The sequence below is a fragment of the Choristoneura fumiferana genome, chromosome 20 (assembly GCF_025370935.1).
Source record: "Choristoneura fumiferana chromosome 20, NRCan_CFum_1, whole genome shotgun sequence".
NCBI classification, from domain to species: Eukaryota; Metazoa; Arthropoda; class Insecta; order Lepidoptera; family Tortricidae; genus Choristoneura; species Choristoneura fumiferana.
In genome coordinates, this window is record NC_133491.1 from 8,045,475 (window position 1) to 8,072,383 (window position 26,909).

Sequence of the window (26,909 nt, forward strand, 5' to 3'; positions counted from 1 at the left end):
ATCTAGAAAAATAAAAACTAGGTATGAGCAACCATCGATATGGATTACCGACTTATTAATGTTATGTTTGACGAAATACTATTTGCGACACTGTACAACTGTATCACGCCAGGCCTCTCCTCTCCCCTTTTGATCAGCACCGCGGTGGGGTCCTTTCATTATTTAGCTACTATATAAATAAGATCAAAAGTTTCGGGTACTAGAATGGTCTGCGAATTAGAATTGCATTCACCATTCTTTATGAACTGGTATACGATGAAGGTAGAAAGTGGTGAACGCGATAGCGAGCGGCCGCGCTTTACATATTAGGAGTTTCCTAGCGCTCTTTTTAAGAACTGAGATTGCGATTTTTGTTAGTGTACAGTCGAATAAATTGAATCATGTGCGAGGGTGGAACTTTTGCGCTACTAATGTCATGTTGACATCCCATACTTTCGTCAAGGAAAACATAGTGAAATTGATTATTAAAAGGTTCCACCCTGGTAACTGAATCAGCTTGTTGGACTGAACAAATGTACACTTACATTTTAAAAGTACGCTTTTTTAAATGCCCAATGTGTACCAGCTCTAAGAAAATGTCGCCTTTGCCTTCGTGCAAAGATAAGCTAGCCGGGTGGATTAATAGGGAAGCAGTGAGTTATCTTGAGTAGTCTAGAGCACAATGGCGATGGACATGGCCGCGCGGTCGCGGGGCGGCGGGCGCGTCGCGGCCTATGCGTGTGGCGGTGGCGCGGCCTCCGCCGGCGGCTGCTCGCCCGCCGCCGCGGCGCCCGGGGCTCCCGCGCCGCCCTCTTGCTGCATCCTGGGAACACCATGCAATGTTTAGTGCGAAGGGAACGACGCGAGTGCTAAAAGGTCGCACTTCAAAAAGAAAAAAAACTAAATCATTGGTAACAAAAGTACAAAATGTTAATAGGGTTTAGCACGTCTTTTTAAGCATTCTTTGCATGTGCTTTTTAAGCTGTTAAATCTACAAGTTAAACATAAGCTAGAATAAATAAACTACAATGCGTATCTTGGAAATTGTTATAATCAAAATTTGGGCTAGCCGCCTCCCATTAAATTTAACCTAGTTTCTTTGGACCTAGGGCTACTTAACTCAAAAAAAAACCTTTATTAGCGCTAAAGCTAACGACTAGCATCAACTAAATAATCAATCTATACTTTTCATTCAAAGTTAATCGTCGGAGTCCATAAAGATGAACACTTAACACCGGTAGTTAAAACAAGTTCGACGCATTCAACAACAGCACAAGCCAACATGTTGTGCGACAGGCAATCAAGTGTCATGCTCATGGTAAATTTCAAATGTAATTTCGCACACAAATTCGGAAAGATTCAGAGGTGCGAGTTCGGACTCAACTTCGGACTTCGGACTTGGACGGTTCGTGCCAAGTACCCACGACCCGCTACATAAGAGGCCATAGGTCAAACCACTCGGTTGCATTAGCGTGGCGTCGTAACACTGCCACTGCGTTACCCGCATTTTTAACATGACATCAGTGATGACTGATGACAAGTACGGCAAGGTTTTGTCTAGGTAACTCCGAATAGTTGCATCCATTTTTATTTACCTAACCTACGCTTCTCTGATTTTCCGGGGCCACTGCTAGGTTGCCATAGTTTTTTACATGGTTAAAAAACTACCGGTAAACGGCTCCCGGTTTTGAACTCCGTCTAATATTACTTCCATTCTATTTTTATTTTCATTCTTTCCTCCTAATGTATTTTTCTGTGTATCGAATATGTATAAATAAATATATCTCTCTCAAGTAACAGTGAGGTGTTGCTAGTCGCCATTATTTTATATTAAAGTGGTAGTAAACGGAATCAGCATGCAAATGACCTTAGCGTGTACCTCTGGTGCGCCTGGTGGCGCGCGCGGAACTCGGCCGCCTTCAGCTGCTCCAGGTGGAACTGCTGCCGCTCCTGGATCAGCTGCTGCCGCTGGTACTCCAACCCTGGACACAACATATCGTCCATGTACTTTCTCAACCTCATATCTGGTTCAATCAACTTTTTAGGGCGGCCACATACACTCTGAATTCCGTTTCGGAATTTCGATTTTCGATAAGTGACCCAGGAGACGTTACCATGACAACCAAGTACGTACACTAAAAAGTTGATACCCGAATTTTATGGTATACAAGAAATCAACACACTATTAAACTTAACATAAAGATGATTCTAAAGCAATTTTGTAATGTGGCCAGATATGACGTTGAGAAAAAAAAGTGGTCAATTTGTGAACATAAGAGCCCATAGCAGAAAACGAATGTGATTCTCTAAGTATCGGTATCTGCTCGTGACCACGACGGCTGCAATGTGGTTGAAATGTCGCGGTAATTTGAACAAGAAATAACCGTGATTGTTTCGCCGGTGGTGGGTTCTGAAGACTCCTCGAAGTGTCTCAGTTTGATCTCGAGCTTCTTCGTCTGCATCTCCACCAGCGCTCCACGCCAGTGAAGTGCTTCATTTTGACGGAGACTCATATAGCCTTTGTCAAGCTAAGAGTATCCCAAGTAACAATCTGATATTTTTCAAACTAGGATCCCTCCCGCTCTCTCTCCATGGTGGGGTGGCCTCAAGCTCTTCGAAGTGTCTTAGTTTGATCTCCAGCTTCTTTATCTGCGTCTCCGCCAGCAGCGCTATCCTACGTTCCTCCACGCCAGTGAAGTGATTCTTGTTGACGGGGACTACCCTGGCCTTTATCAAGCTAAGTATATCCGAGTAACCTCATATATATATCCCAAACTACATACCTTCCCGTTCTCTCTCCATTGTGGCCTCAAGCTCCTCAAAGTGTCTCAGTTTGATCTCGAGCTTCTTCATCTGTGTTTCCACCAGCAGCGCCACGAGGGACTTGATCTTGCGCTCCTCGACGCCGGCGAGATGTTTCGCCTTGACGGCGGCGGCGGCGAGCGCGGCCGACGCTGCCGACTGCAGCTTAGCGTCCACTGTCGACGGACCTTCTGTACAAATAAAGGGGCGTTGGTAAAAAAGGGCAAGTGCAAGTCGCGCTTGTACGTTGAGAGTTCATATCTAGTGTTAGCAGAGTTCTGCTCCTAAACAAAATGTCCTCAATGAGGAGTCATTTTAGTTTGGTTGCCGACATAAGCAGACCGCCATAGAGAAGATTTTGAGACTTTTCGGAATTTTGGGTTGCAAAAATTTACATCACCGGAGATTTAACGGCTGGTTTGACATTGGTAAATCTTTATTTTGGTTAGTTAGCTTACTGAATTAAACATAATTTTTGTTTCGGTTTTAAACTATAAACCGATCTGCCAACATTATATAACTTGGCCTAAATCTTCTAAATATCCCAGAAAGAACGGTCGTTAGACCAGTGATCAGTTTACCAGGCTGCGGCGGCGGCGTGTCTTTCGCGTCCTTCGGCTCTTCAGGCGCGGGCGCGTCGGCGGGCTCCTCCTTCGGCTTCACCTCTCCTTCCTCCACCTCCATGGGCTCCGTTTTTACATCGGCACTGCCTTCTTTTTTCTCTGCGGGTGAAAAAGATGTAGCGTAAAATGGAAAGACTAATCTTGCAATATTCTTTTTTACCCACAACAAGCTTGCGACTTCGTCTACAAATTGTCACACAATTCTACCACAAGGGCTGTTTAAGTATAGAGTAAGCATCAAACTGGGGTTGTTGGGCACTTTAGCATAGGCTTTACAGTCATGTTTTTCATGACATGGATGAAAACGGAGTCCGTTCTGTTTGACGGTATAGTATTAAAAAATGTACAAAACTGTACACTTTTCTCACACACACGATACAATAAACGGTACCGATCCAACGGTGAAGTCTGATTGTCTGTACCTGTGGCGGGCAAGTCGGGCGCGGTGCCGGCGATGCCGGTGGCGGCGAGCGCGGCGGCCGGCCCGTGCGCGCCCGCGGCCTTCACGTGCGCCTCCATCATCGCAGCCGGGACCTCGTCCTTACGAACACAACAAAACCTCGTAAATACATCTTTCAGTATTTTTTCCCTATCCTATTCCGAAACTGATTTCGTCAATAATATGATCAAATAAATCAGTAAGATTTGAATTCGGAATACGATACTGTTCTGCGTCACGACCGAAGAGATAGAATCCTTATGGATGTTTGATTATTCAAACATGCAAGAAAAATCCATAGAAACCACTAAAAACACTATTCCTCATTTTACGTATAAATTACATAAAAATATCTAAATGATACAGAAATATTAGGATCGAGCCAGCCGTAGTCAATAAAAAACACATTCCTTTTCACAATAAATACGTCAATGTCTTCCTTGAGGAGTACCGATTGGCACAGCGATTTAATTAAAGAATGAATTTATTACTACTACAAAACACGTATATACACACGTGGCAAATAATTGACGTCAGCATAAAGTTAACAGTCTTTTCAGCGTAGTTTTTCTTTTTTTATTTATCAACTCAGTCAATTGCCGCCTACTCATTAATGTTCCACTGCAGTTCCATTCCATTCCACACAAACTGTACGCTAACTGCGATTGAAATGTATGAGCGGTCGGCACTTACAGTTGCGTGCAGTTGGAATTCAGTACATGTGTAACGGCCCTTAGTTACCTTGATGGCGGCGAACTCGTCCATGGCAGCCTTGGTGGCTTTGGCGGCGATGCGCGGGTCGACGACGGACGCAAGGAAGGCCACGGTGCTCATGACAGGGTTGCCAGCCTTGCTGAACGGGATCGGCTGATACGCCAGCGGACCCAGTACGCCGCCTGCATAATAACAATCACGTTAAGAGCAGATGCCGTATTGGCCGAAACGTAGGAGCTAGTTGTGGCATTCACTCTCTTTCTACCCTCATCCAATACCGTCTGACAGATCATCATCATCATCATCATCAGCCGGAAGACGTCCACTGCTGAACAAAGGCCCCCCCTTAAAACGCCACAATGAACAACCCGTCACTTGCATCCACCGGAACTCTCCGAAACTCTCACGATGTCGTGAGTCCACCTGGTGGGAGGCCTGCCAACGCTTCGTCTTCCGGTTCGTGGTCGCCATTCGAGGACTTTTCTCCCCCAACGGTTATCTGTTCTTCGAGCGATATGGCCCGCCCATTGCCACTTCAACTTGCATGTTTTTCCAGCTAAGCCGGTGACTTTAGTTCTTCGACCAATTTCCGTACTCCGGATTCTATTGTGCAAAGAAACTCCAAGCATAGCTCTTTCCATAGCTAGTCGTGTGACTCTCGAGCCTCTCCAAGAGGCTTGGGGATCACAGTATTAAGCTGATGGTCTACGCAGAAGACGCCGCTGCCCGTCTTCTAGATTTTTCCCTTAGTCGCCTTCTACGAAACCCAACGGGATGAGATGGGGGGGAGCTATTCTTATCCGGGCACCCCACGAACTGATAGAAATGGTGAAAACGGTTGCTTAGGGTCTCAGAACTAAATGAAGAAAACATAACATGTACCTGAGACGTTGTCCTGCAGATAGGGCTCCTCGATGGGCAGGCGCAGGAAGTGCAGTATGCACTCGTCGTGGGTGCGCGTGCCGACGTGCGCCGCCACGCGGTTCCAGTCGTCGCGGTGCAACTCCAACCCCTCCAGCAACAGCAGCGTCTCTTGGTCCGTCCACTCGCGCCCGCGCGCGCCCATTCGGTACTGGAATAATGAACACTTGACTAATGGAATGGTTTTTCAAATTGATTTTTGTGTCTAATATTATTCAAATAAATAAAAGAATTTCATCCGTCATATGACAATATCGATTTAATGTTGTTATATTTATATAGCCATTTTGCTAAATTAACATTCGTTTGGCTTTTGTCTGTTTTTGCCAGATAGTGACAAAATGTAAGTTTGACTGTAAAGGGTTTGTTACAGGGGTAAAACTGACACGGGGACATTAAGTGTCTCTGTCACTTGGCTGTAGGTTTACAACTTAGTAAAAGTTATAAACCTACAGGTATGCAAACCGCATAAAGAAAATTTGAATCTCGACTGATACATCAGATATATTTTCAGTTTAAATAGGTGACCAAACGATGTTACCTGATCAAGCTTGAGTCCAGGCGCTCCCCCCATCTCGAGTGTACTCTCAGCCTTGACGGCGGCGGCCGGTGCGCCCGCGTCCGCTCCATTCGGCAGGCCCGCCTCCATCTTAGGCACCGCCGCGTTCTCCACTAAAACATAACATACGCGAGTCAGGATATTTTGTGAGACCTAGAGTACGAAGCAAACTTTATACGCCACATTGCATTCCATGTTGGCAGACTGTCTGTCACAGTCGGATACGCGGCTTTCACTTTGTCAGTCCAGCAGTGGTGTAATTTAGACGCCCCCCCCCCCCCAACGGTCAAGCGCTGTAAAAGCTTTCCCTAGTGTTCCAGTGTGTAGTTACCGGGACGCGGCAAGGCCTGGCGCGCGAGCGGCTGCAGCCCGGACGGCGTGTCGGACAGCACGTGGAAGTGGGAGGTCGGCGGGGGACCCATCGCAGTCGGCCGCGACTCCGGCTCCAGCTATAACATATACAATCAACTTGGTGAAATACTCTGTTTCTTAGCTAAAGAGGGCTGAAAGAGATACCGCTCGCCCGTGCGTGAATTATGGTACTTTCACCTGCATTAATATCTGCTACCGGCCCCAGAAATAGCGACGTATCAGATATTTATGCACGCTGTGTTGTGTCAGATATTGGTGCTGGTGCGTATAAATACACATTATTATAACAAAATAAAGTTATAAAGTGATCATACTCAATATGAAGAATAAAATGAAATAACATTTTATACATTCCAAAATATCAAACAACAATCGAATATAACTGTTTTTTAGTTGCCTAGATTAGATACACCAAAAAGGCGAAGGTTAAAGTGATCGCAAAAGATTTCTACAAATGCAAATCTTATCAAATCATCGTCTATTTTGGAAATGATTTAAACTCCTTCGGTCCAAATGTGCAATGTAATGTATGTACACATAAAGTTCAACAAAATTATGGATCTATTCTATGACAATGTAACAAAGTAAAAATTATTTTGTTTCTCTACTTATTGTTTTCAGTTTGACTTTATTTCCGAAACCGGTTTGTATTTCTTTATATTTATAAGGTGAGCCTCAGGAGGATAAGTTTTTATTTTGACATGGTAATGTTATAGATATTTAAGAGGCGTGGTACTCGTACTCGTACTCGTGCTCGTACCTGGTAGTTGATGAGTCCCCACTGCTCCAGCAGGCCGTGCACGCGCATGATGGCGCAGACGTCGCCGGCGAGGTTGCGGCGGGACGCCGTGCTCGTCAGGTACTCCGTCGGGTTCAGACGGTACGTGTCGATCATGAAGTTCCTGGAACAACCGAGAGGTTCTTGTGACAGTTGCCCCTAGTATCGTGAGGGTAGTTTGACAACTTTGACGTTTGCGCCATGTTTGTGATTGTTAGACAAACTAAATGAGCCAATCACAAGCAAAAGTTAAACGTCAAACGGATCTCTCGATGCTAACGCCATCTAGCGATATTTCACGCGTCAAGAAAATTCAATGTTTAGCTGTTTTGTTGTTTTTTTTTTCTCGTTATAAGGCAATAGCTTAAATTCGTACAGCCATGTCTATATTATTATTTTTTACACTTCTTATTTTAGTAGTTCCAGTAAAGTAGCTTGTCGATTGAGTTGACAAATAAGTAACGTCATAATTATCTATTCCCATGCAAAATCTATGGAAAAATCGTGTTTTAACTGCGCATTAAAAGTGCATCAGTTGATCCATGATGTCATCCATCATCCCTGTTCTAAACCACAACTCTAACGCAAAGGTTTAATTAAACAATTGATAAAAATAATGTTAAATTGTAAGACCTGTAAGCGAGGTAAATCTCCGGCGTCTTGGATTTGTTCTTGCCATTGAAGAACTCTGGCATGGCGCGTTTCTCGATGGTGTGTATGGAGTTATAGTCGAACCATGCCGAGTAGGACGGCACGACGATGTGATGGGTTTGGTCCGTGACGTTGTCCTCCAGCTCCTCCTTTACTACCGTTTCCTGAATAATTAATGGTTGAAAATCAAATTATATGTACTGTAATAAATTTGCAATGTAGTTTAAAAAGCTTTGTCGTTAAAAAACAGGCTGTCATTATCAATATATGACACGTCATTGAAACGTTAGATGTAAGAAGTGATCCGTCTGAACGCCAGTTGTCTATGCAGTTTGTGTATTTGACATTGCATCACGCGAGCCAACCAATCCCTACTTTGTTTCTTAATTTTAACTAATTAACAAGCACGTCTATTTGCAATCTTGAAATTGATTCGTATTTCAATCATAAGTCGTTTTGGTTTTAGGTATGGCCACTTTTTCTGTGGAATTTTTGTTTTGATTAACGCTTCCTCACTTATTATTTGTTCGTAGCCTATAACGGACCAACTGCTAAAAAAAATGTCTTATTTCAGAGATGGTGTGAGCTAAGTAAGGTGTTCGTACCTGCGTGTTGGAGTCGCTATGCTTGCCCTGCGAGTCGTCGTGCGTGTCTAGCACGGGCGCAGGCGTGGCGGGCGCCTCGGCCGCGGGCGCCGCGCTCGCCGGCTCGGGCGCTGCCGCCGCCGCCGCCGCTGCCGCCGGGGGCTCCGTGCCTGCACCAAACATGACACGATCAGTGGCGAACGTGGTTTACTGTTTATTGTTTACTAGCTTTTACCCGCGGCAGTAATTTTCGCGGTGATCTTTCAGACCATGTCTTGCCTTGCATAAGGCGTGGGTGGAGTGAACATTTCGTTAGGCATTAGGAAACCCAGAGAAAGAGATGCGTGAACCAGTATGTCTTCGAATGCAACACATCTACGTTAGTGTACACAAGCTTTACCATACTTGTTATCACTGGTGTCATGTAAAAAATTAAGGCATCCCGATGGGAATCCAGTTATTAACACTACGCCACTGTACCCTCCATGACTGAACACTAGTAAAGGCTGAGGAACAAAGTGAGGATAACGCACTTGTGGAATGAACTTGAGTCAATTCAAAAACTAAGGGGCTGTTTCACCATCCATTGATTAGTGCTAAGTGACGGTTAAATGTGATGCCGTCTCCGTCTAATCGAAAAAAACAAATAGAGACGGCATCACATTTAACCCCCCGTTAACACTAATCATAATCAAACAACCTAACCTAACCTAAACCTGGTTTTTCTTAGAACGAAGTTTATGCAACACAACTGATAAGCTTTGAGATATATGTACAAAAGGCGACCATATCTCTTTAAGGGATTTCTACCAGTCATCCTTGGAGTTAATTTTAAAATGAGACTACATCTTTCGAATTGAGTCAGTATCATTTTAAAGGAGCGAAAGATATAATAATAATAATAAATTACTCTCTCTATCGGTGGCACGTTCGGCCTCGGGCGTGGGCGCGGCGTCGGTGTTGTCTCGCGACGCGTTATCTTCTTCTTCGTCGCCGTCGTTGTCTCGTCTCTTCGTGATGCGGCTGCAATAGTACAGTGGTTATAGATTGCGCGGGTCCACTATGGGACATAGGCCTCCACCATTGACCTCCAGTTGCTTCGCTTTTAAGCGGCCTGCATCCACCGTGAAACCGCGGCTTTAACTCGATCATCCGTCCATCCGTTGGTGGACGTCCTACGCTGCGCTTGCCAAGTCAGTATTGCAACCTCCGAAATAATGACTAACAGAAATTGCGTGGCAATGATGCACACCGCAAAAAGGCAGTACCTCGAAACAGTAGTCTCACGATTTTAAGGTCGCAGGTGGGGTTATTTTCCTAAAAAAATAAAAAAATTGTCCATCGGTTAGATTGTCTCAGAAAATATTGGACACGTATTCTTTGTCATGACGTCACGGGCTCCCACTCCCAAACGTTGACGCGCTTCATCTTTGTCATTTTTTTTTATTGACAAAAGAAAAAAAAATATACATATATTTTCTGATAACCTAACTAACGATTTTTTTTGGCATGATACTACCCAATTTATAAGTATTCCAAGGAGGTGGTACTCAGTAGCGGCTTTCTAGCGGAGGTCTAGATACAATGTTTCACATTCACATGTTTTATTCTATTATTTCTGGTTACGGGGCAAGATTGAACTCCACTCACAAGTTGGGATTGTGTGAGGAAAGATCGAGCGCGAGAATCACATAGTTTCTTCTCAGATCTTGTTATCGTCAGTCTGTAAGGGCTATAACAGTGAACAAATACGCATGTTACGTCTTCATTACCTCTTCCTCTTGCCGTGTTTCTGCGGCGGCGGGGAGGGCGAGCGTTTCCGCTTGCTCTTCTTGCCTTTGCCGGAGGGCTCGCCGCCCGGCATCAGCTCTTCAACCGACAAACGCAGCTTGTGCACCTGTGGACAATACGTCAACATCTTGGTATTATTACATACATGCTGTTTTTTTATTATTCCGGAATATTTTCATCATCCCAGCCTGTACGGGACAGCACCGCACATTCCACACAGCGGGCAGCGTCATCAATTTACGTCGACTTACCAATCTAGGTCAATGGACGACAGTTCACTAATATCAGCCTTTATGTGTACTCATTGATTACGTAAAAATAAAGTAATTAATTATCTTAACATCAGAACTATCAAAGTTGTACAAACCATACATCTTTATGATCCTTCGAGCCGGATCAGATCAGTGTCTTAGGATTTCAGTAATCCTTTCGCGTGTGTGAGTTTTTTGTGTTTTTGCTTTTTTGTTTTACGTCTCACTGCTGGGCGCCTCCTCTCAGGCCGTAGTTCCCACGCAGGCCCAGTGCGGATTAGGAACTCCACACATACCATTGAATTACTTCACAGATGTGTGCAGGTTTCCAGAGTAGGCAGCAGCGCGCCAGCCCACCGCAGCAGGGTAGACAGCACTAGTGGCTGGGGCCAGCCAGGCATCACATCCGGCGATATCTGTCAGTGTTAAGCACTGGCGTACCTTCTTCTTCCCAGCGGCGTCGACCTCGTAATCCTCCTCGTTCATCCACTCGTTGTACTGCGGCAGGTCGAGCGCCCAGGCGGCGGCCACGCGCCACGGCTCTGCGCGGCTGCTCTCCCAATTCGCTGACTCCGGCACCTCCACCTGTGAAAGAACGAAAGAGAGATTTACCCCCTGTATCACCATCCATTGATTAAATTTATCTGACGGATAAATGTGATGTCGTCTCTGTTTGTTTTGTTCGAACAGACGGAGACGGCATCACATTTAAGGATAAGTTCCCTCCTTCCTCTTCCTTCCTCGTCCTTTTAGGGATAAGTTCGCCTTTGTACTCTTTTGTTTTGTTGTTTTCTTTTTGTATCATTTTTGTGTTTTATGTACAATCAAGTATTTACATACATACATACATACATTTATCCGTCAAATAAAATTAATCAATGGGTTGTGAAACAGCCCCTTAAGGTCACAGCTCATTAGAGCCGCCTCGCCGCAAGCGGTTAGTATTCTTTATATGGATTTGAATGGGCATGCGCTCACTACATCAACACCGTAGCGTCACCGGATCGCCTCACGGATCACGCGCTCACTCGATCGCGCTCGGTCGCATCGGCCGCGCTGAAAGTGCCCATTGCGGCCTATTTACTGAATAAATGATTTGAATTTTGAATTTGATGCGGCGCTTCCCACCCTTCATAGAAGACTATTCGGAAATTCGTGAACCACGCAAGGTCCACTCGTCTGCACGGCGTCCACCCGCGGACCAACTGTCGACGAGTGGACGCCGAACGACGAGGCGGTGCTGGTCGAGTGCCTTTATTTTGGTTTTATCAGTACCACCACCTTGCAGTAATAAAACTTAAACACAAACTAACAATAAAACTAAGTTACGTGGTGACACGACAGGACACCAAAAAGGGCCTCCGCTCACATGTGTTGCCACACGTTATAAGCAGCTACGCTGATTTTTTGAGGATCCCAGACAAAATATAATGGCGTTGTTACCGGCAGATCAGCTTGCGTCCACGTGTCGTGGCTGTCGGGCAGGTAATACCAGTGCACCAGCGCGTGGTTGCCGCGCCGGAACACGGGGCGCGCGTACTCCTCCTCCAGGGGGTCCACCGGGGGGTAGATTATGTGCGTCGCGTCCTCTTCGTCCTCTGAAATAGACAACACATAGCTATTAACCTTTCATGTATTTTGGCCTGGAGCAGTCCAAAATTTAAGATTATCTTTTTTTTTTTTTATCTTAATCCGAGTTGATATTATTTGGAACAAAGGAGGCTATGGATATGTTACGCGAGCTAAAAACGCGACTACGTAGGTATGGCTAAGGCAGCTAAGCCGCGTGCGAGAACAAAACCGGCCAAGGCCAAGATCTTTTTTTATTGTCTACTTCTACTGTAAAAAAATATTTTTAGTCTTTCATTTAGCAGGTACTACTACTGCACTGACGTATTGTTATTTAAATTAGAGGTACTCTGCGTGCGTCACAGATTATTCCAAGTCCTCACCGCAGATCTCTCCCTGATGATTGACGACAATGTCCTTGACTTTGTTAGCCAGAGCCTTGTCGAGGTCCGGCCGTATGTAGACGCAGGGCGAGCGAATAGCCTCCGCTCCCAACAGCGCCGACTCAATCTCCATCATCATCTGCACGTTCAAGTCTTTGCGCGACGGGTTCTGCAAAGGGCGGTGGGGGGAGGGAAGAGAAATGTTTCATGTGTTAATGACCGAAATTAATCCTGCAGCTTTATTATCAATTTAAAAACCCTCCTACTATTTTCCCACGTGAGGAAGGTAGTGGAAACCACTTTTTCACAAACCACTACAGATAAATATAATCTGTTCCCTTATGAAGGCACGTCGCTCCACGGCAAATTGTCGATGTGCAATAAGTACGTTTAAAGCCCAGTTTAGACCTGTAAGAAAATTTGTGCAAGTTGATTTGGTCATCACTGAGCGAGCCGCTTCGCGCAGCAACCATTTTTGGTGCGATTTTGAGCCCTTTATCGAACAAAATCATGCCTCATGCGCTTGCCTCGCTCTGTGGAGACCCGGCTTTACATCGCCAGGCTGTAAAACGAACGAGTTTGGGTTGGTGTAATACATGTAGTACAACTAAATAGCACGATTTTTCTCGCAGATCTAAACTGGGCATAAAGTTCGTGTTTGCAACATGTTTTAGTGTGTGTGACGGACGGTACCGTCAGCAACGAAGGACATGTTCGTGTTACGCATACATAAATGTGTTATACAGATATGTTTATAACTAAAACAATCATAAAACGTGAAAGGCGTGCCTTCGTGGATGAACAGATTTATACTTAGATTGAAAATATTTCTACTAAGACCACATCTAACCCAACGTTCATGAATATAATCGACTCGATATTGTATCAGATGCAAATCTTTGTACATTTTTTTTATTAAAATGTAAATTTTGTGCCAATTTCAATAAATCTTTATACTTGTCTTCGAAAACACAGATGTTTACCAAATATAGAAAAAAAAAATACCAAGAGCTGAATAACAGATAAGTCACGTTTGCTATTTTTCAATTGCAGGTGATAGATTATTTACAAAAATATCATGCAAACCAAAATAGGTAAGTATAACCCAAAAATTTGTGGGATTAGTTACATACATAAATCAATGTTATTTTACAAACAACAAAAACGTATTAGGGAACCAATTTAGTCACATATTTTATTAGCAATAACAGCATGATCCCTTATAATCTGCTTCAAAACAAAAAACAACATAATGAGATTAATGAGTCTAGCATGAAATGAAGAAATAAAATGATAATGTTTTAAAGCGACTTGATTGTATACTAGAGGGAACCGTACTCGTAGGTAATATTAAAACTAAATTTCTACGTTGAAAAAAAGGGTGAACAAATATAATTTGTCTTCGGGGCAAAATAATAAACTTAGGTGCATTGTTCACTCGTGATATTTACAATAAAAGAAATCGTGTCCTGTAGTCTTCATTCAATCGAGAGTCGTCGTGTGAAGATCTGCTTTACAATATAGCGATAACGTCGTGCCTTTGGACTACAACACGCGGACGTCATATCTCGTAATGGTTCAAATGGAAGGGAAATGTTAGTAAACATTCACATAGCCATCCGTAATTTTTATTAAGTTGAGCGAAAGAACACGTCCAACCATAAATACGTGTCATACGTGTCGTTTCTTGCGAGGTATGGTTGGACGGGTTCCAGCACTCAGGAGCGTGTTGCATCCGATGGTCAACGGGCAATCTATTCGGCATCGGTCTAAGTGGTTTAAATACAGACCTAACATTAAAACAGTAGTCATCCAATTTCAAATTCTCGTTTATTTTTAAAGGATCACAACTGATCTCAGCTATAGTACGCTATCTATTCTATTCATAAATGATCTGTTTTAGCCTTTAGCGGTCATTGTCAGTAGCCAATATTTCCGGTATTTCGTTCGATATGCATCTATTTAATAGGAACATATACTACACAGTTTCATAAGTTCGTTAAGTACATAAAGATAGTGCTAGCTCGTATTTTACACCACTTAGATTATACCAATGTAAAATAGTTGCCCAGGGTCTGCATTTGACACAGGCATAAGGACAAAGCAGCACTGCGAAGCTAGATGCTTCATCATTGATCATGCATTATACACTTGCAGTTACTCCTATAAACTCCTTCAATACAGTTACGTATGCAGGAAGTACACAGGTTCACTCTAAGATTAAGCCAGATATTCATTATATTGGAGCAACTGTGTTATGCTTATCTGAAACCTGAAGCAGTTGCAGATAAGTGGAACACAGTTGGTAAACGAATATAGTAGATACCCGGGTTTACAGTGACGGACGAGGAGAATAAATGCGTCCATTAAGCGACGCTCCTTAGAATATGAACCAAGGTTTACAGGTGGCCTGACAGGGAGAGACGAACGCAACTTTATGATAGGATAGACTAAGTCTGGCTCTACACGTTGAAAAATGTCTGCTTATGGACGCTACATATGTTAGAGAATTCCTCTTGGATTTCTATGTCGCATTAACGTTTAAAAAATGCCGTTGTGGCCTATTTTTTGACCTACAGCCTCTCAAGCAGAGGATCGTCCTCAGATTTATCGAATTTCCTGTGCGAAATTACATTTCAAATTCGCCACCATGCAGCTTTACCGTAAAGAATAACATCCTGAGCAAATCTGCACAAACCTGCGAACCAATTCAATGGTGTGTGTGAAGTACCCACTACACTGGGCCCGCGTGGGAACTATGATCCAAGCCCTATTTATTCTGTAAGGAGGCCTGAGCCCTGTATGACATTGGCCAACATGTAGAGCCGACTTGTGTCACCCATACGTATAACTTCGGAGCTCTCGGCCTGTCAGTCTATCAGTGCTGCATCTAGCTTGCGCTGCTAGTTTATCAGTAAGCTCGTGTCAAACATAGACCCCTGGTTGTGTGCATTCGGTTGGGTCGGGTGGTGCGAGCGTGGCGGGCGGCTGGCGTGCGACGAGCGTGCATACCTTACCGACCTGGAAGTCAAACTTGCGCCACCGCTGCTCCGACTTGAAACGGAACATGGTGGCGAGCGCCGTGCACAGAGCGCCGCCCGGCTTCATGTCCATGAACACTTTCATCTGGAACAAAAGGGGCCAATGATAACGTGTGACGTCAGAATAGCGCTTTGCTTTAGGCTACACGTACGCACTATGCGGCTAGCCGTATAGTTAGAGCGCCGTCTCTTTCTCAAGCGATACATTGAAGAGGGACGAGCATAGTGCGTACGTAGCTTTAGATCTCAGGGCTTCGCTGCGTTAAGCTCCGTTTTTACAATAATGTCCGAGCATGTGTTGCGAGGAATGTGTTTTTCATTAACCAATAGAAACGCTTCATTTACCTCGCTCCGCGCAGCGCTTCTCTGGTGGAAACAGCTGAGCAGAGCCCCGCTATACTGCATATACTACCCAACCTTAAGTACTAATATTATATATGCGAAAGAAACTGCCTGTCTGTTACCTTTGGACACTAAAAACCGCTGAACCGATTAAGATAAAATACCTATAATTTTTATAGCGACGAACTGTTCCCAGATAGAGTGGCGGGCAACAGCTAATAATAAAAGAGTCCAGGTGAATCGATATTACTGATAATAAAATTTAAGCAGTCCAACATATTTAGGGACCTCATTTGGTCAACGATTAAATCCGTTCAATGGGTCATTAAATCGATGCGAAATAACTATGCAATTCATTATTAAAATAGCAAACAATAGCAGACACAACTTAGTGCAATATATGGGGCGGAATCCATACGCAATATCTGTCCGATTGTTTGTTACTTCTTCATAGTATAGTTAATATCTCGGAAATCTTCTCATAAATGGGTGAAAAGGCGGTGGAAATTTGATGAGAACTTTGTTGAAGTTTGAAGTAAGATTTTGCCTTATATATTAAAAACTAGCTGTTTCTCGCGACTCCACCTATTTTTTTATTGCGTTTAATTAGTTTATTGCATTTATCCCGCGGGAACTATCTATGTAATTTTTCGGATTAAAAAATCACATTCATCACATAACACAAATGTTTGCCCCCACCAGGATTCGAACTGGGACCTCTAGCTTCAAACTCAGGTTTTCTAACCACTAGATTATCCATTCGTCAGTAAAATAAGAATAATTATAAATGCGAAAGTTTGTAAGTCTGTTTATTTATTTGTTTGTTACCTTACATATCACGTCTTCACCGCTGAACCGATTTAAATGAAATTCGGTACCTATACAGGTAGCTTGCGTTCCAGAAAGGACATACGATAATTGCGGAAAATTGCGTAGTTCACGTGGTATAGCGATAATCGAATTTTTAACCGACTTCAAAAAAGGAGGAGGTTATCAATTCGGTTGTATTTTTTTTTTAATGTTTGTTACCTCAGAACTCCGTCATTTATGAACCGATTTGAATTTTTTTTTTGTTCGTCTAGGAATGCTTTCAATCAGGTCCCATAAGCAGCAAATTAGGATCTGATGATCGGATCTTAAGGAAATCGAGGGAACTCTTCAAATATTGTAGGGACAACTGTGGTAATTTGGATATATTTAGCAGTAACTCGTGCATTTGCTATTGAAAATCATCATTTGGTGAAGTGAAACTGATGATAAAGACCACAGTTGACCATCGGAGTTACTACTCAATAACAAGTACTGTGACACAGTTGCTAAGCAATTTATGCTCCTCGTAATGTCATGTTGACATCTCATACTTTTGTCAAGGAAACCATAGTGAAATTGATTATTATAAGGTTCCATCCTGGGTCATGATTCGATTTGTTTGACCGTACATTGCGGAAACTCCAACAGTCCAACTGCTGGGCATACGCTCCTTTTCTTTCCGCCATGGCGCCCGCTGATACATGTTCAAGCCAAGGATAGCTAGCTAGCGCTATTGGCGATTTTTACTAAAAAATCCTTCTAATTTTTATTTGATTTGGTATTGACTTAGCAATACAAGTAATATACTGTATCTCATCCCTATATTTATATAGCGCAGCAGGTGTGAAGTCGCGAATTAATTTATATGTTAATTTGAATTTCCTTGCCAAGACGATATCAATGCGAAACAGCTATCTACTGCATGTAGATAATAATATACCTATTAAGTATTCACATGACGAAAAGGTACGCACGTGAGAAAGATCAAAACTAGCGCATACGTTTAAATCCTACTAGGAACCTCCGTCCTAGGAAGTGGTGGCCCAGTGGTTCGACCTTTTGCCTCTCAAGCAGAGAATCGTGGCTTCGAGCCCGTTCCCGCATCTCTGAGTTTTTCGGAATTTATGCGAAATTACAATTGGCATTAACAATGAGCTTAACGGTGAAGGGAAACATCGTGAGGAAACCTCCCAATTCGCACTGGGCCCACGTGGGAACTAAGGCCCAAGCCCTCTCATTCTGAGAGGAGACCTGTGCTCTGCAGTGAACGTATATAGGTCGAGATGATGATGATACTAGCAACCTACCGCGTTGTAATAATGGTGTTCTTTGGATTTTATTTCTTTTAGTTGGTCCTCACGCGAACAAGAAAATAACGGAAACGAGCAACATTGTCCGGAAAGAGGACAAATAGAAGTAAAATATAAAAAAATCGCATTCGTTTGCTAATAAAAAACATCTTCCTCAGATGGCACTTAATTAAAGACCTTGGCCGAGATCAGACATCCGCGAGACATTCATTGTCGCCTGTCATTAAATCAACCTACAGTAGGTTGAATGGGAGTTTAGAAAACATTTGCAAACAATATAAAATTTACATTAAATGAATGATCTACAGCGCCATAGATCTCTCACCGTTTGTTAGATTTGTACCTAGAGTAGGGTCGACCGGGACAGCTGAAGCCAAAGTAGTGTAAGCAGAGAGCAAAAGTTAATTGTTATTTGACAAATAATTTTGATATCACCAATAATTCCAAAATCAACACGAACATAAAATACCTACTCGGCACTACTCTTCTGCGCCGTTACGTTCGGTGTTTTAGAGCTTTGCTTTTCGGAGCAACTCTTTTTCAGTTTTTACTTTATTATTACATATTTAAGTCCCTAAAAAGCTCTTTCTTTAGCTGCGAACCTAGTCCTGAGGCCGTATTGTCTGACGCGCTGACGTTCGCGATCACATTCACCATCTCTTTTTACCCTTGTATTATACCGTGTGACAGAAAGAAGTGGTGAAAACGATTGTAATTCCAAGTGTGTTAGACAATAAGGTCTCTACCCGTAAGGAGTGTTTTTAACCGGAAAAATATCGAATATTGGTTACTTGGCAGAACACGCGACGAACAGAAACCTTCGCCCCGGTGGCGCGTATTCGTGGCTGGGCCGTAAAGTGCAAGAATGATCGCTTTCCAGGTACATGTGTAGCAAAATAAATGACTATCCTCCATCGATAACGGTACAGTACGACAGAGATCTTAGTGAACGTGATAACAAAACAGAATTAACGCACTATCTTGCAAAACTCTACTTTTTACAGTTCTTCGCGTTCATACCTTTTGTCCGTGGTTTTCAGTTTCTATTTTGAGATTCAAGCACTAATAATTAAACATCATCATCATATCAGCCATAGGACGTCCACTTTTGGACATAGGCCTCTCCGAAGTAATGAAACTGTAATAATAAAATAAAATAAACCGGCCAAGTGCGTGTCGGACACGCCCAAGATAGGGTTTCGTAGCCATTACGAAAAAAATTAAGTAATATTATGTGCATTATAACATAATTAAAACACTTACTACAGTCTTAAAATTTATTACCAGAAAAAGAGCGTATCTTCACGGCACTTACGTCCTTTTGTTGATAAGCGCAGTTTTTCGGCAATAACTCAAAAACGGTATATCCGATCATAGATAGAGGTGGGGGACACAATTTTTGCTACTTTGGGAGCGATTATTTCCGGAAATCTTCACTTAATCAAAAAGTTTTTGAGAAACCTTACCTTACTATCTTTTCAAAAGAGCTGTCGAACTATGTGCCACACGTTGATGCGAGTTAAAAAAAAAAAAACAATTTCTGTTACGTGTATGGAGTGCCCCCCCCCATATATTTTTTTTGTAATTTAACTACAAAACTAAATAACAAAACTAAATTTGACAAGACATCTGTACTCTAAATTTCATTGATATACATCTTGTAGTTTTCGAGTAAAATGCCTGTGAGATACGGTCGGACGGACAGACAGACAGACGGACTTGACGAAACTATAAGGGTTCCGTTTTTGCCATTTTGGCTCCGGAACCCTAAAAATGGCGCCCTCCTGCAAACATCACCCACGTTCTCACGATCACGATCTTTGTGTGTGAAAGACAATAAAAAGTTAGTTACAACGAGTAAGATATGGCTGAGGGACACGATTGGTCGTGCCCATTAAACTTTATAACAATTATTAATCACGATTTTGGAAGTATCAATAATTGACAAAAAAACAACCTAGTTCTCCCGCCAAACCGATTAACCGCACACCCTCGATAAGATCGTTTAATAAAAAACACAGGAGTTTGGCTCTAGATTTTGGAGAATAAAAGGGATACATTTTAGTTAGAAGGTGGCTCCGCATTTATAATTATTACAGACTTCTGGCATACTCGCGGGTTAAAGAATAAAGACGTTGAACTAATAAACGTCGAGACAAACTAGATAGAGAAATTAATGCTCTACAATTTCATAATAGACACAAATATTATTAAAACCATAGGAAGCATAATATTTAAAAAAAACCGGGCAAGAGCGTGTCAGACACGCCCGAAATAGGGTTCCGTAGCCATTACGAAAAAAGTAAGTAATATTTATGATTGTTTTTTTGGAGTCTTTTGTATTTTTTAATTCAACTCCAAATTTGTTACTTTTACGGGTATCTCGTGAAACCATATCGAAACTACAAACTGAGACATGGATGCACAGAAAAACCAGAAAAAGAGACCAGCACTGGGAATCGAACCCAGGTCCTCAGCATTCCGTGCTGCGTGCTTTAACCCCTACACCGTGCCTACACCACTGCTGGACAGGAATCTAGTCCAATAGTGTAATCCAGTGCTGGTCTCTCTTTCTGGTTTTTCTGTGCATCCATGTCTCAGTTTGTATTTTCGATAAGTAATTATTTTTCTAAGGATTTCGTATTTTATACGGAATATTCCAAGTTTAGGTATATTTTATACCTAAGGCTGCTATTTACTCTTAAACTACTAATAATTCTGAAGAAAACTTAACCGTTATAGTTTTCCTAGTAAGTTTGATATATTAACTACCATCCTGAATTTTTTCAAATTTTTCCACCCACCGGTTTAGATTTTAGGGGGGGGGTCCATTTTAATTAAAATTTGCACTTTAAATTGCATTTGCATGGTTGGTATGATTAAATCATTTTGATTTAAATCACGATTTAAATCAAATTATTTTTTAAATAAAAATCAATGATTTAATCAATTCTCTTTATTGTCATAAATGTTGGTTAAAAATCAATCAATGTAATTGTCATCATCATTATATTAATTATTACAGTACTTAAACAAAATAAACAGTTTTCCTGCCTTTTCGGTTCCCAGTCGGTTTCTTAATTTAGTATGTACATTTCCAAAGGTGGAAAAAACCCTTTCCACTGGAGCTGAAGAAGCTATCGCCCCAAACAATTGCTTAATCATTGGATAAATTTTTGATTGTTCCTCATCAGTTTTTTTTTTTTGTGATAACCACCACTCCCTTGGTGTCACGTTGTTTACCACCTCTTGTGTAAACATAATGACAACTGAAAACTATGACAACTGAAAAAATAAAAAAAAAACTGATTTTATTAGAATTTTTTCAATAAATCGCGATTTATACGATTTAAAAAAAAAAATTATTTTTCCAACCGCAGTTTTAAAGTTGAATATTTTGAAAACAAATCACTGAATTGAAAAATCGTTTTAGCAACCCCCTAACGGTTTTAAAAGACCTATCCAACGATACCCCACACTACAAGGTTGGATGAGAAAAACAAATCACCCCCAGTTTACGTCTATGGGAGGCCCTCTAAAAAAGTTTTTTTTTTAACTTTTTATTGTAAGTACCATTTTGTCGGCATAGTTTACATTTATATTCGTGCAAAATTACAGCTTTCTAGTATTGATAGTCCCTGAGCAAAGCCGCGGACGGACGGACGGACAGACAGACAGACAGACATGGCGAAACTATAAGGATTTCGTTTTTGCCATTTTGGCTACGGCACCCTAAAAAGCAACTTTGTAACACTTGGCCTTGAATAAGTGAACAAGAGACCCTATAAGAGATTTTTGAGTTTAGGTACCTATATGAGTTTCCAACTTATTATTTCTCATTCCGGTATGCACCGCGTATCTGGCTGCTTTACCGATGCTCCATTGCAAACAATTGTGGGCTTTGCCAATACTCGTATTCGCACAGTTGAGTTGAGCCGACATGACAATCACGCACGAACCAACAGCGCGGCAGTGACCGGTTCTGTCTACAGTGAGGCAGACGCGACACCGCGGCCTGCTCTACGCATTCCTAATACGTACAAATGAATAAACAACACCAAACAAATATGAAGGCTTTTATGAGAAGTCTTATCGTATTGATCACCGTCGTCAGTGCATGCGGCTCCAATTCAAATAGTGCACCATTAATAACAAATGTGAGTACGATTAAAAAAAAAACAAATCTATTAAACTCGATCTTTAGCAATGTCACAGTATTCAAAGTAAACCACCTTTCACAAATCGCGTTTGGGCTTGCAACTGGCCTTAAAAGTAGTGGATAATAAATAATACTTGATCATATAGACACTAACTATCAACCTTTGATTTTGCAGGTATGTCGCGGTGGGATCCATTTTGAGGGGCCGCACTGGTCGAAGACTGAAAACTCTCTGTACTGGGTAGACATTTCAAAACAAATGGTCTACAGATTAGATGGTGAAACGGGCAACATAACAAAAAGAGAAATTGGTATGTTTATCAAAACCCATCCATCACTAAATCCTATCAATACTATTATGTTCACTTCCGAACGGAAGAATAAATTTTAATGCGTACCTATAGTACCTGACTACAGATGGTATTTATGTATTTTGTGGGAATTCTCATAACAATTTCGTAAAATCTCGGAAATGTCAGATCTAATTGTTTCCACGAGAGAAAAATGTAATTGAAATATAATTGTTACAGGAACTACGTCTAAATTAATATTATAAAGAGAAAACTGTGTTTGTTTGATCGGGATGAATCAAAAGACTACGCAACCGATTTTAATAATTCTTTCATCTATATAGAAAGCTACAGGATACTTAAAATATTTCATGGCAAAAATTCTCAAGGGAACTAAACAAAGATGCGGGAAACAACTAGTCACAGATACGTGTATTTATACATATATGCTTATTCCACCACTTTCTATCATCAACAGGTTATGGGCCCGTAACATTCGCGATAACAGTGAAGGACAACCCTAGACTCCTGGTAGTCAGTGCTCGGTCAGAGGTGTATTTGCTGCCGTGGGATGCCCCAACAGGGGACGGGGCGCTGCGGCTGCTGAGCGCGGTGGATTTGGGGCTCCCAGAAAACCGCTGCAACGACGGCAAGGCGGATGCCAAGGGACGGCTGTGGTTCGGTAAGACAACCCTAAACAGCTGGTGGTCAGCGCTTGGTCGGAGGGGGTAATTGATGCCATGGGACATGCCGGCCGGGGACGGGGCGCTGCGGCTGCTGAGCGCGGTGGATTTGGGGCTACTAGACAACTGGTGCAATAACGGCAAGGTGGACGCCAAGGGACGGTTGTGGTTTGGCAAGCCAAACTTAAACAGCTGGTAGTCAGTGCTCGATCGGAGGTGTATTTGCGCCGTGGGATGCTCCGGCAGGGGATGGGGCGCTGCGGCTGGCTGGTTAGATCAATTCCCCAAAATCGTTATTTCCTAGTAGCAAAATTTCCATTCGCTTTTTTCCCAAATGTTTTTTGTCCCACTAAGGTTTTTTACTGAAGCTTATTTTCACAATTAAATAATATACCAATCTATGTTTTCGTGTTAACTAAAATTGGGAAAAAACGCGATTGTGAAAATAAGCTTCAGTAAAAAAGCATATCGGGAAAATACCGAATGGAATTGCTAACTACTAGGAAATAACAGTCGCCTGCGGTTCGGTAAGATAACCCTAAACAGCTGGTGCTCCTTTGGTGTATTTGAGGCCGTGGGATATGCCGGCCGGGGACGGAGCGCTACGGCTGCTGAGTATGGTGAACCTGGGGCTCCCCGAATACCGCTGCAACGACGGCAAGGGCGACGCCAAGGGGTGGCTATGGTTCGATGAGTTTAACCATGAAGAGGAGCAACATTGGATTTATAAGTCGAACAAAATCCAAATGTTTATATATTAGTAAGACCCATCATTGCCAAGAAGAAAGAACCGCAATAATGTATTTGTTTTAAGTAATATTAAAAATTCGAAAGTTAGTGTATGCATAGCATAATAACACATCGGGTTTGGATGAGATTTATCACACAGATATTTTATACATATATAACCTGGACTGACTTGACATACTATTATTGCCGAAAACTGCAGTTTTTTAGGGATAAAAATAAATTAAGTTCGGGACAACAGCTACAGACATAAGTCCATGGAACTCAGTGAGAAAGTCAGCATGTGCAACAACTTATGTAATTGTAAATTCATAATTATGATTAAATTATCATCATTACAATCAACACTGATTATATGTCACAAAGTTTTATATGTGAGGGCAAATTTTGAAGAATAAAATAATCAATAAAAAAATATATGTTCACAGGCACAATGGGCAAAGAAGAGGGTTCATACATAGACAAAGACCAAGGCACTCTGTACATGATGGATGAGTACAACTATGTTCATCCTGAAACTAAAGTTCGACCTGTGTCAATATCCAACGGCATGGCCTGGACTGCAGACAATAAATTTATGTTCTACATCGACTCCCCCACTAAAAATATTGATGTGTTTGACTTTAACCTCAATACAGGGGCAATTCGTAAGTTCAATAAAAAAAAGTTATACTTAATTAATATACATTGTTTTGCAGTCATTTCAATTGAAACTATTAAAAAAAATTACAAGTAAGGAAGAAATAACAATTTATAGCATAAATTGTGAATGATTGCGTTTTTTTGTGTATAACCTGTCTAGTTATATTTCATTTTATTGTTTTAGGAAACAGAAGAACACTATTTAGTTTCCAAGCAAACAATGTAACAGGTGATCCTGATGGCATGACAATTGACAAAGATGGCAATTTATGGGTAGCTTGTAATGGTGGTGCAAAGGTTTGTCTAAGGGTCCTTGTGTTACCAAACTTTCATTTAAAATCAATCATCATCATCTAGCATTAGTTAGTGTATTGTGCCATCACAGAGCCTTGCATAATTTATCTTGCCCACACCAAATTGAGGTCCTGTGCCACTGAATAAATGCAGTTCCTAATTAGGATATTTTTCCTGTTTCTTGGGAAAAGTCAACTTACAAGCATAATCATTGATTGCAGGTGATCAAAATAGATTCCAGAGCTGGAAAACTACTTGAGCAGCATAAGATGCCAGCATCCCAAGTTACATCAGCTGTTTGGGGTGGGCATGACCTCTCCATCTTATACGTAACAACATCCAGAAGAGGGATGAGCCCTGGGCAACTAGCACTGGAACCTGAAGCAGGATCCCTATTTGCTATTGAAAACACTGGGACAAGTGGGTTGCCCGAGAACCAATTTGTGTTTGCCGATGCAGCCCGATACTGAGTGCATATTTGCTACCCTTGTTAGGCTACTTTTCAATAAATAAACTTATTGTTGAATAGATGCTGAGTATGTTATGCTAATTAGATTCAAAGCCCAGGTACTTAGCCAGGTACTTTGTATGAGATTGTTTACCTCTTCATAATCATCCAATTCAATTTACTGGAAATTAACCTCATCAGATTATCAGATATTCAGATAAGATCAGATATTCAGATCTGTGCTAAATTTTATCTTGGCTGTAAACCTGTCTGTTTATTTCTTTATCTTTATTTTAAAGTATTATTTGAAACAAACAAGACCAGAATACAGTTGTTTCTTTACAAACAAAACAAAAACATACAAATAAATAGTAATTTTTTAATTGTGGTTGATAAACATTTCCATATACTGATGGATGATGGTCAAAATGTACCTGCTGCTACTCTCCTTTCTTCAATCAGCAAAAGTACTTCTAATACGGTAGGCATTTTTAAAATACAGTTAAAATGAACAAATTTTGAAACACTTACCGGAAGCCTCAAAAAGGGTGGATCAGTTGCATTTTTTCCCAATTTGTTTTCTTGATACTGAATAAGCTGGATAACAAGTTGAGCCAAGCCCTCTTTGGTAGGTGGGTCAGTTTGAACATGCTAAAAGAAAAAGTCACACAAAGGCTATTAAAGATTAAACAAAACCACTATTTAACAACATATCTTGATCGATAGATTCATTCATATTAGCTTGAAACTTTGATACAATTGAATTATTTGATCATGCTAAATGCTTACTCGAAAGTTTGTTTAGGGGTTAGCTTTTAGTTACAAAATTACAAATTAAAAGTTACAAAATCAAAAATGAAATATTTGCTGACGTTCAGTATGAATAACTGACGAATCGGAAAGTGCAGCAGGTGTACCTTTTTGCAATTCTTCTGCAACCAAACACGAATTTGATCGAATTGTGCCAAAGATTCCGGCGACTGGAAAAATTCGACATTCGGCCCGCCGTCTTTCTTCGGGCCTATGTTAGCCATGACTGCAACTTTTATTACTTATACGTTGTCCAAAAACGATCTTCCTTGTTTAATTACAAGTTCTCCGCGTGAAAGTAGAATTTACGGAGAAAAGCAAAAATACAAATAGACGATTTACATCGCAGTCAATCAGTGTACGTCTGTATGTATTTCTTATCTGTGATGGCGTCGCCTTCACACGACTGACGTTTCGGAAATGGTGTTGCCATTTAATAAAATGATGGAATAATGTCGATTAAAATCGGTGTACAGCTCTATTACTAAAAGCGCCATCTATTATCGAGTAGTCATAAATTTCAAGTGACTATGTCAGCTAAAGAGGTTCTATGAAATTAAATAGATGGCGCTATTAGAACAGTTTGAGTATTTCTAAAACGGCTGGACAGATTTAAATGAAATATGATTTGTAGATCTATAGCTGAATTATTATGTAGGTACTCATTGTGGTAGTACACAAACTATACCATGCGTGGGGGCTCCACAAATTACGGTGACAGTACTGACTGACATAATAGAGATTTGTACAACCCAAGTACAACCGTGGTGTAAAGTTGTTCATGACGTTCAATGCCTAGGTAACACGACGTCTAGCTGTAATCAAAAATCTTTCCTATGCCGGAGACACGCATGTGTGCCAAGAGAATTCGTACTCCTATGCCAGTGACAGTCATTCATGACTGCGCTAATTTTGGC

The 26,909-nt window shown here is 41.7% G+C and overlaps 2 protein-coding genes across 4 annotated transcripts; one reads left to right on the forward strand and one right to left on the reverse strand.

The window, feature by feature from the left end:
• Positions 1-10: 10 nt before the first annotated feature.
• Positions 11-26,385, reverse strand: mor (SWI/SNF- related protein mor). 3 transcript variants are annotated; one of them, XM_074103318.1, is made up of 20 exons: positions 26,100-26,385; positions 25,714-25,833; positions 15,438-15,542; positions 12,417-12,585; positions 11,908-12,062; positions 10,906-11,049; positions 10,195-10,319; positions 9,333-9,445; positions 8,444-8,592; positions 7,821-8,002; positions 7,170-7,311; positions 6,369-6,486; positions 6,020-6,150; positions 5,440-5,629; positions 4,585-4,739; positions 3,827-3,944; positions 3,363-3,503; positions 2,763-2,972; positions 1,847-1,961; positions 11-802 (listed from the first exon to the last, which is right to left on the reverse strand). In XM_074103318.1, the coding sequence occupies exons 1-20, from the start codon at positions 26,214-26,216 to the stop codon at positions 712-714; spliced, it is 2,790 nt and encodes a 929-aa protein (XP_073959419.1). In that variant the 5' UTR covers positions 26,217-26,385; the 3' UTR covers positions 11-711. The 3 variants fall into 3 exon arrangements, with proteins under 3 accessions (XP_073959419.1, XP_073959418.1, XP_073959420.1); XM_074103317.1 differs by having other exon boundaries at positions 15,429-15,542; XM_074103319.1 differs by having other exon boundaries at positions 1,859-1,961; positions 15,429-15,542; positions 26,100-26,384.
• On the forward strand, positions 21,848-25,262 carry LOC141438980 (regucalcin-like). The gene is made up of 6 exons (XM_074103069.1): positions 21,848-22,076; positions 22,254-22,389; positions 22,847-23,050; positions 24,227-24,445; positions 24,625-24,737; positions 24,956-25,262. Exons 1-6 carry the CDS (start codon positions 21,963-21,965, stop codon positions 25,202-25,204), a joined length of 1,035 nt encoding a protein of 344 aa, XP_073959170.1. The 5' UTR covers positions 21,848-21,962; the 3' UTR covers positions 25,205-25,262.
• Positions 26,386-26,909: the final 524 nt, after the last annotated feature.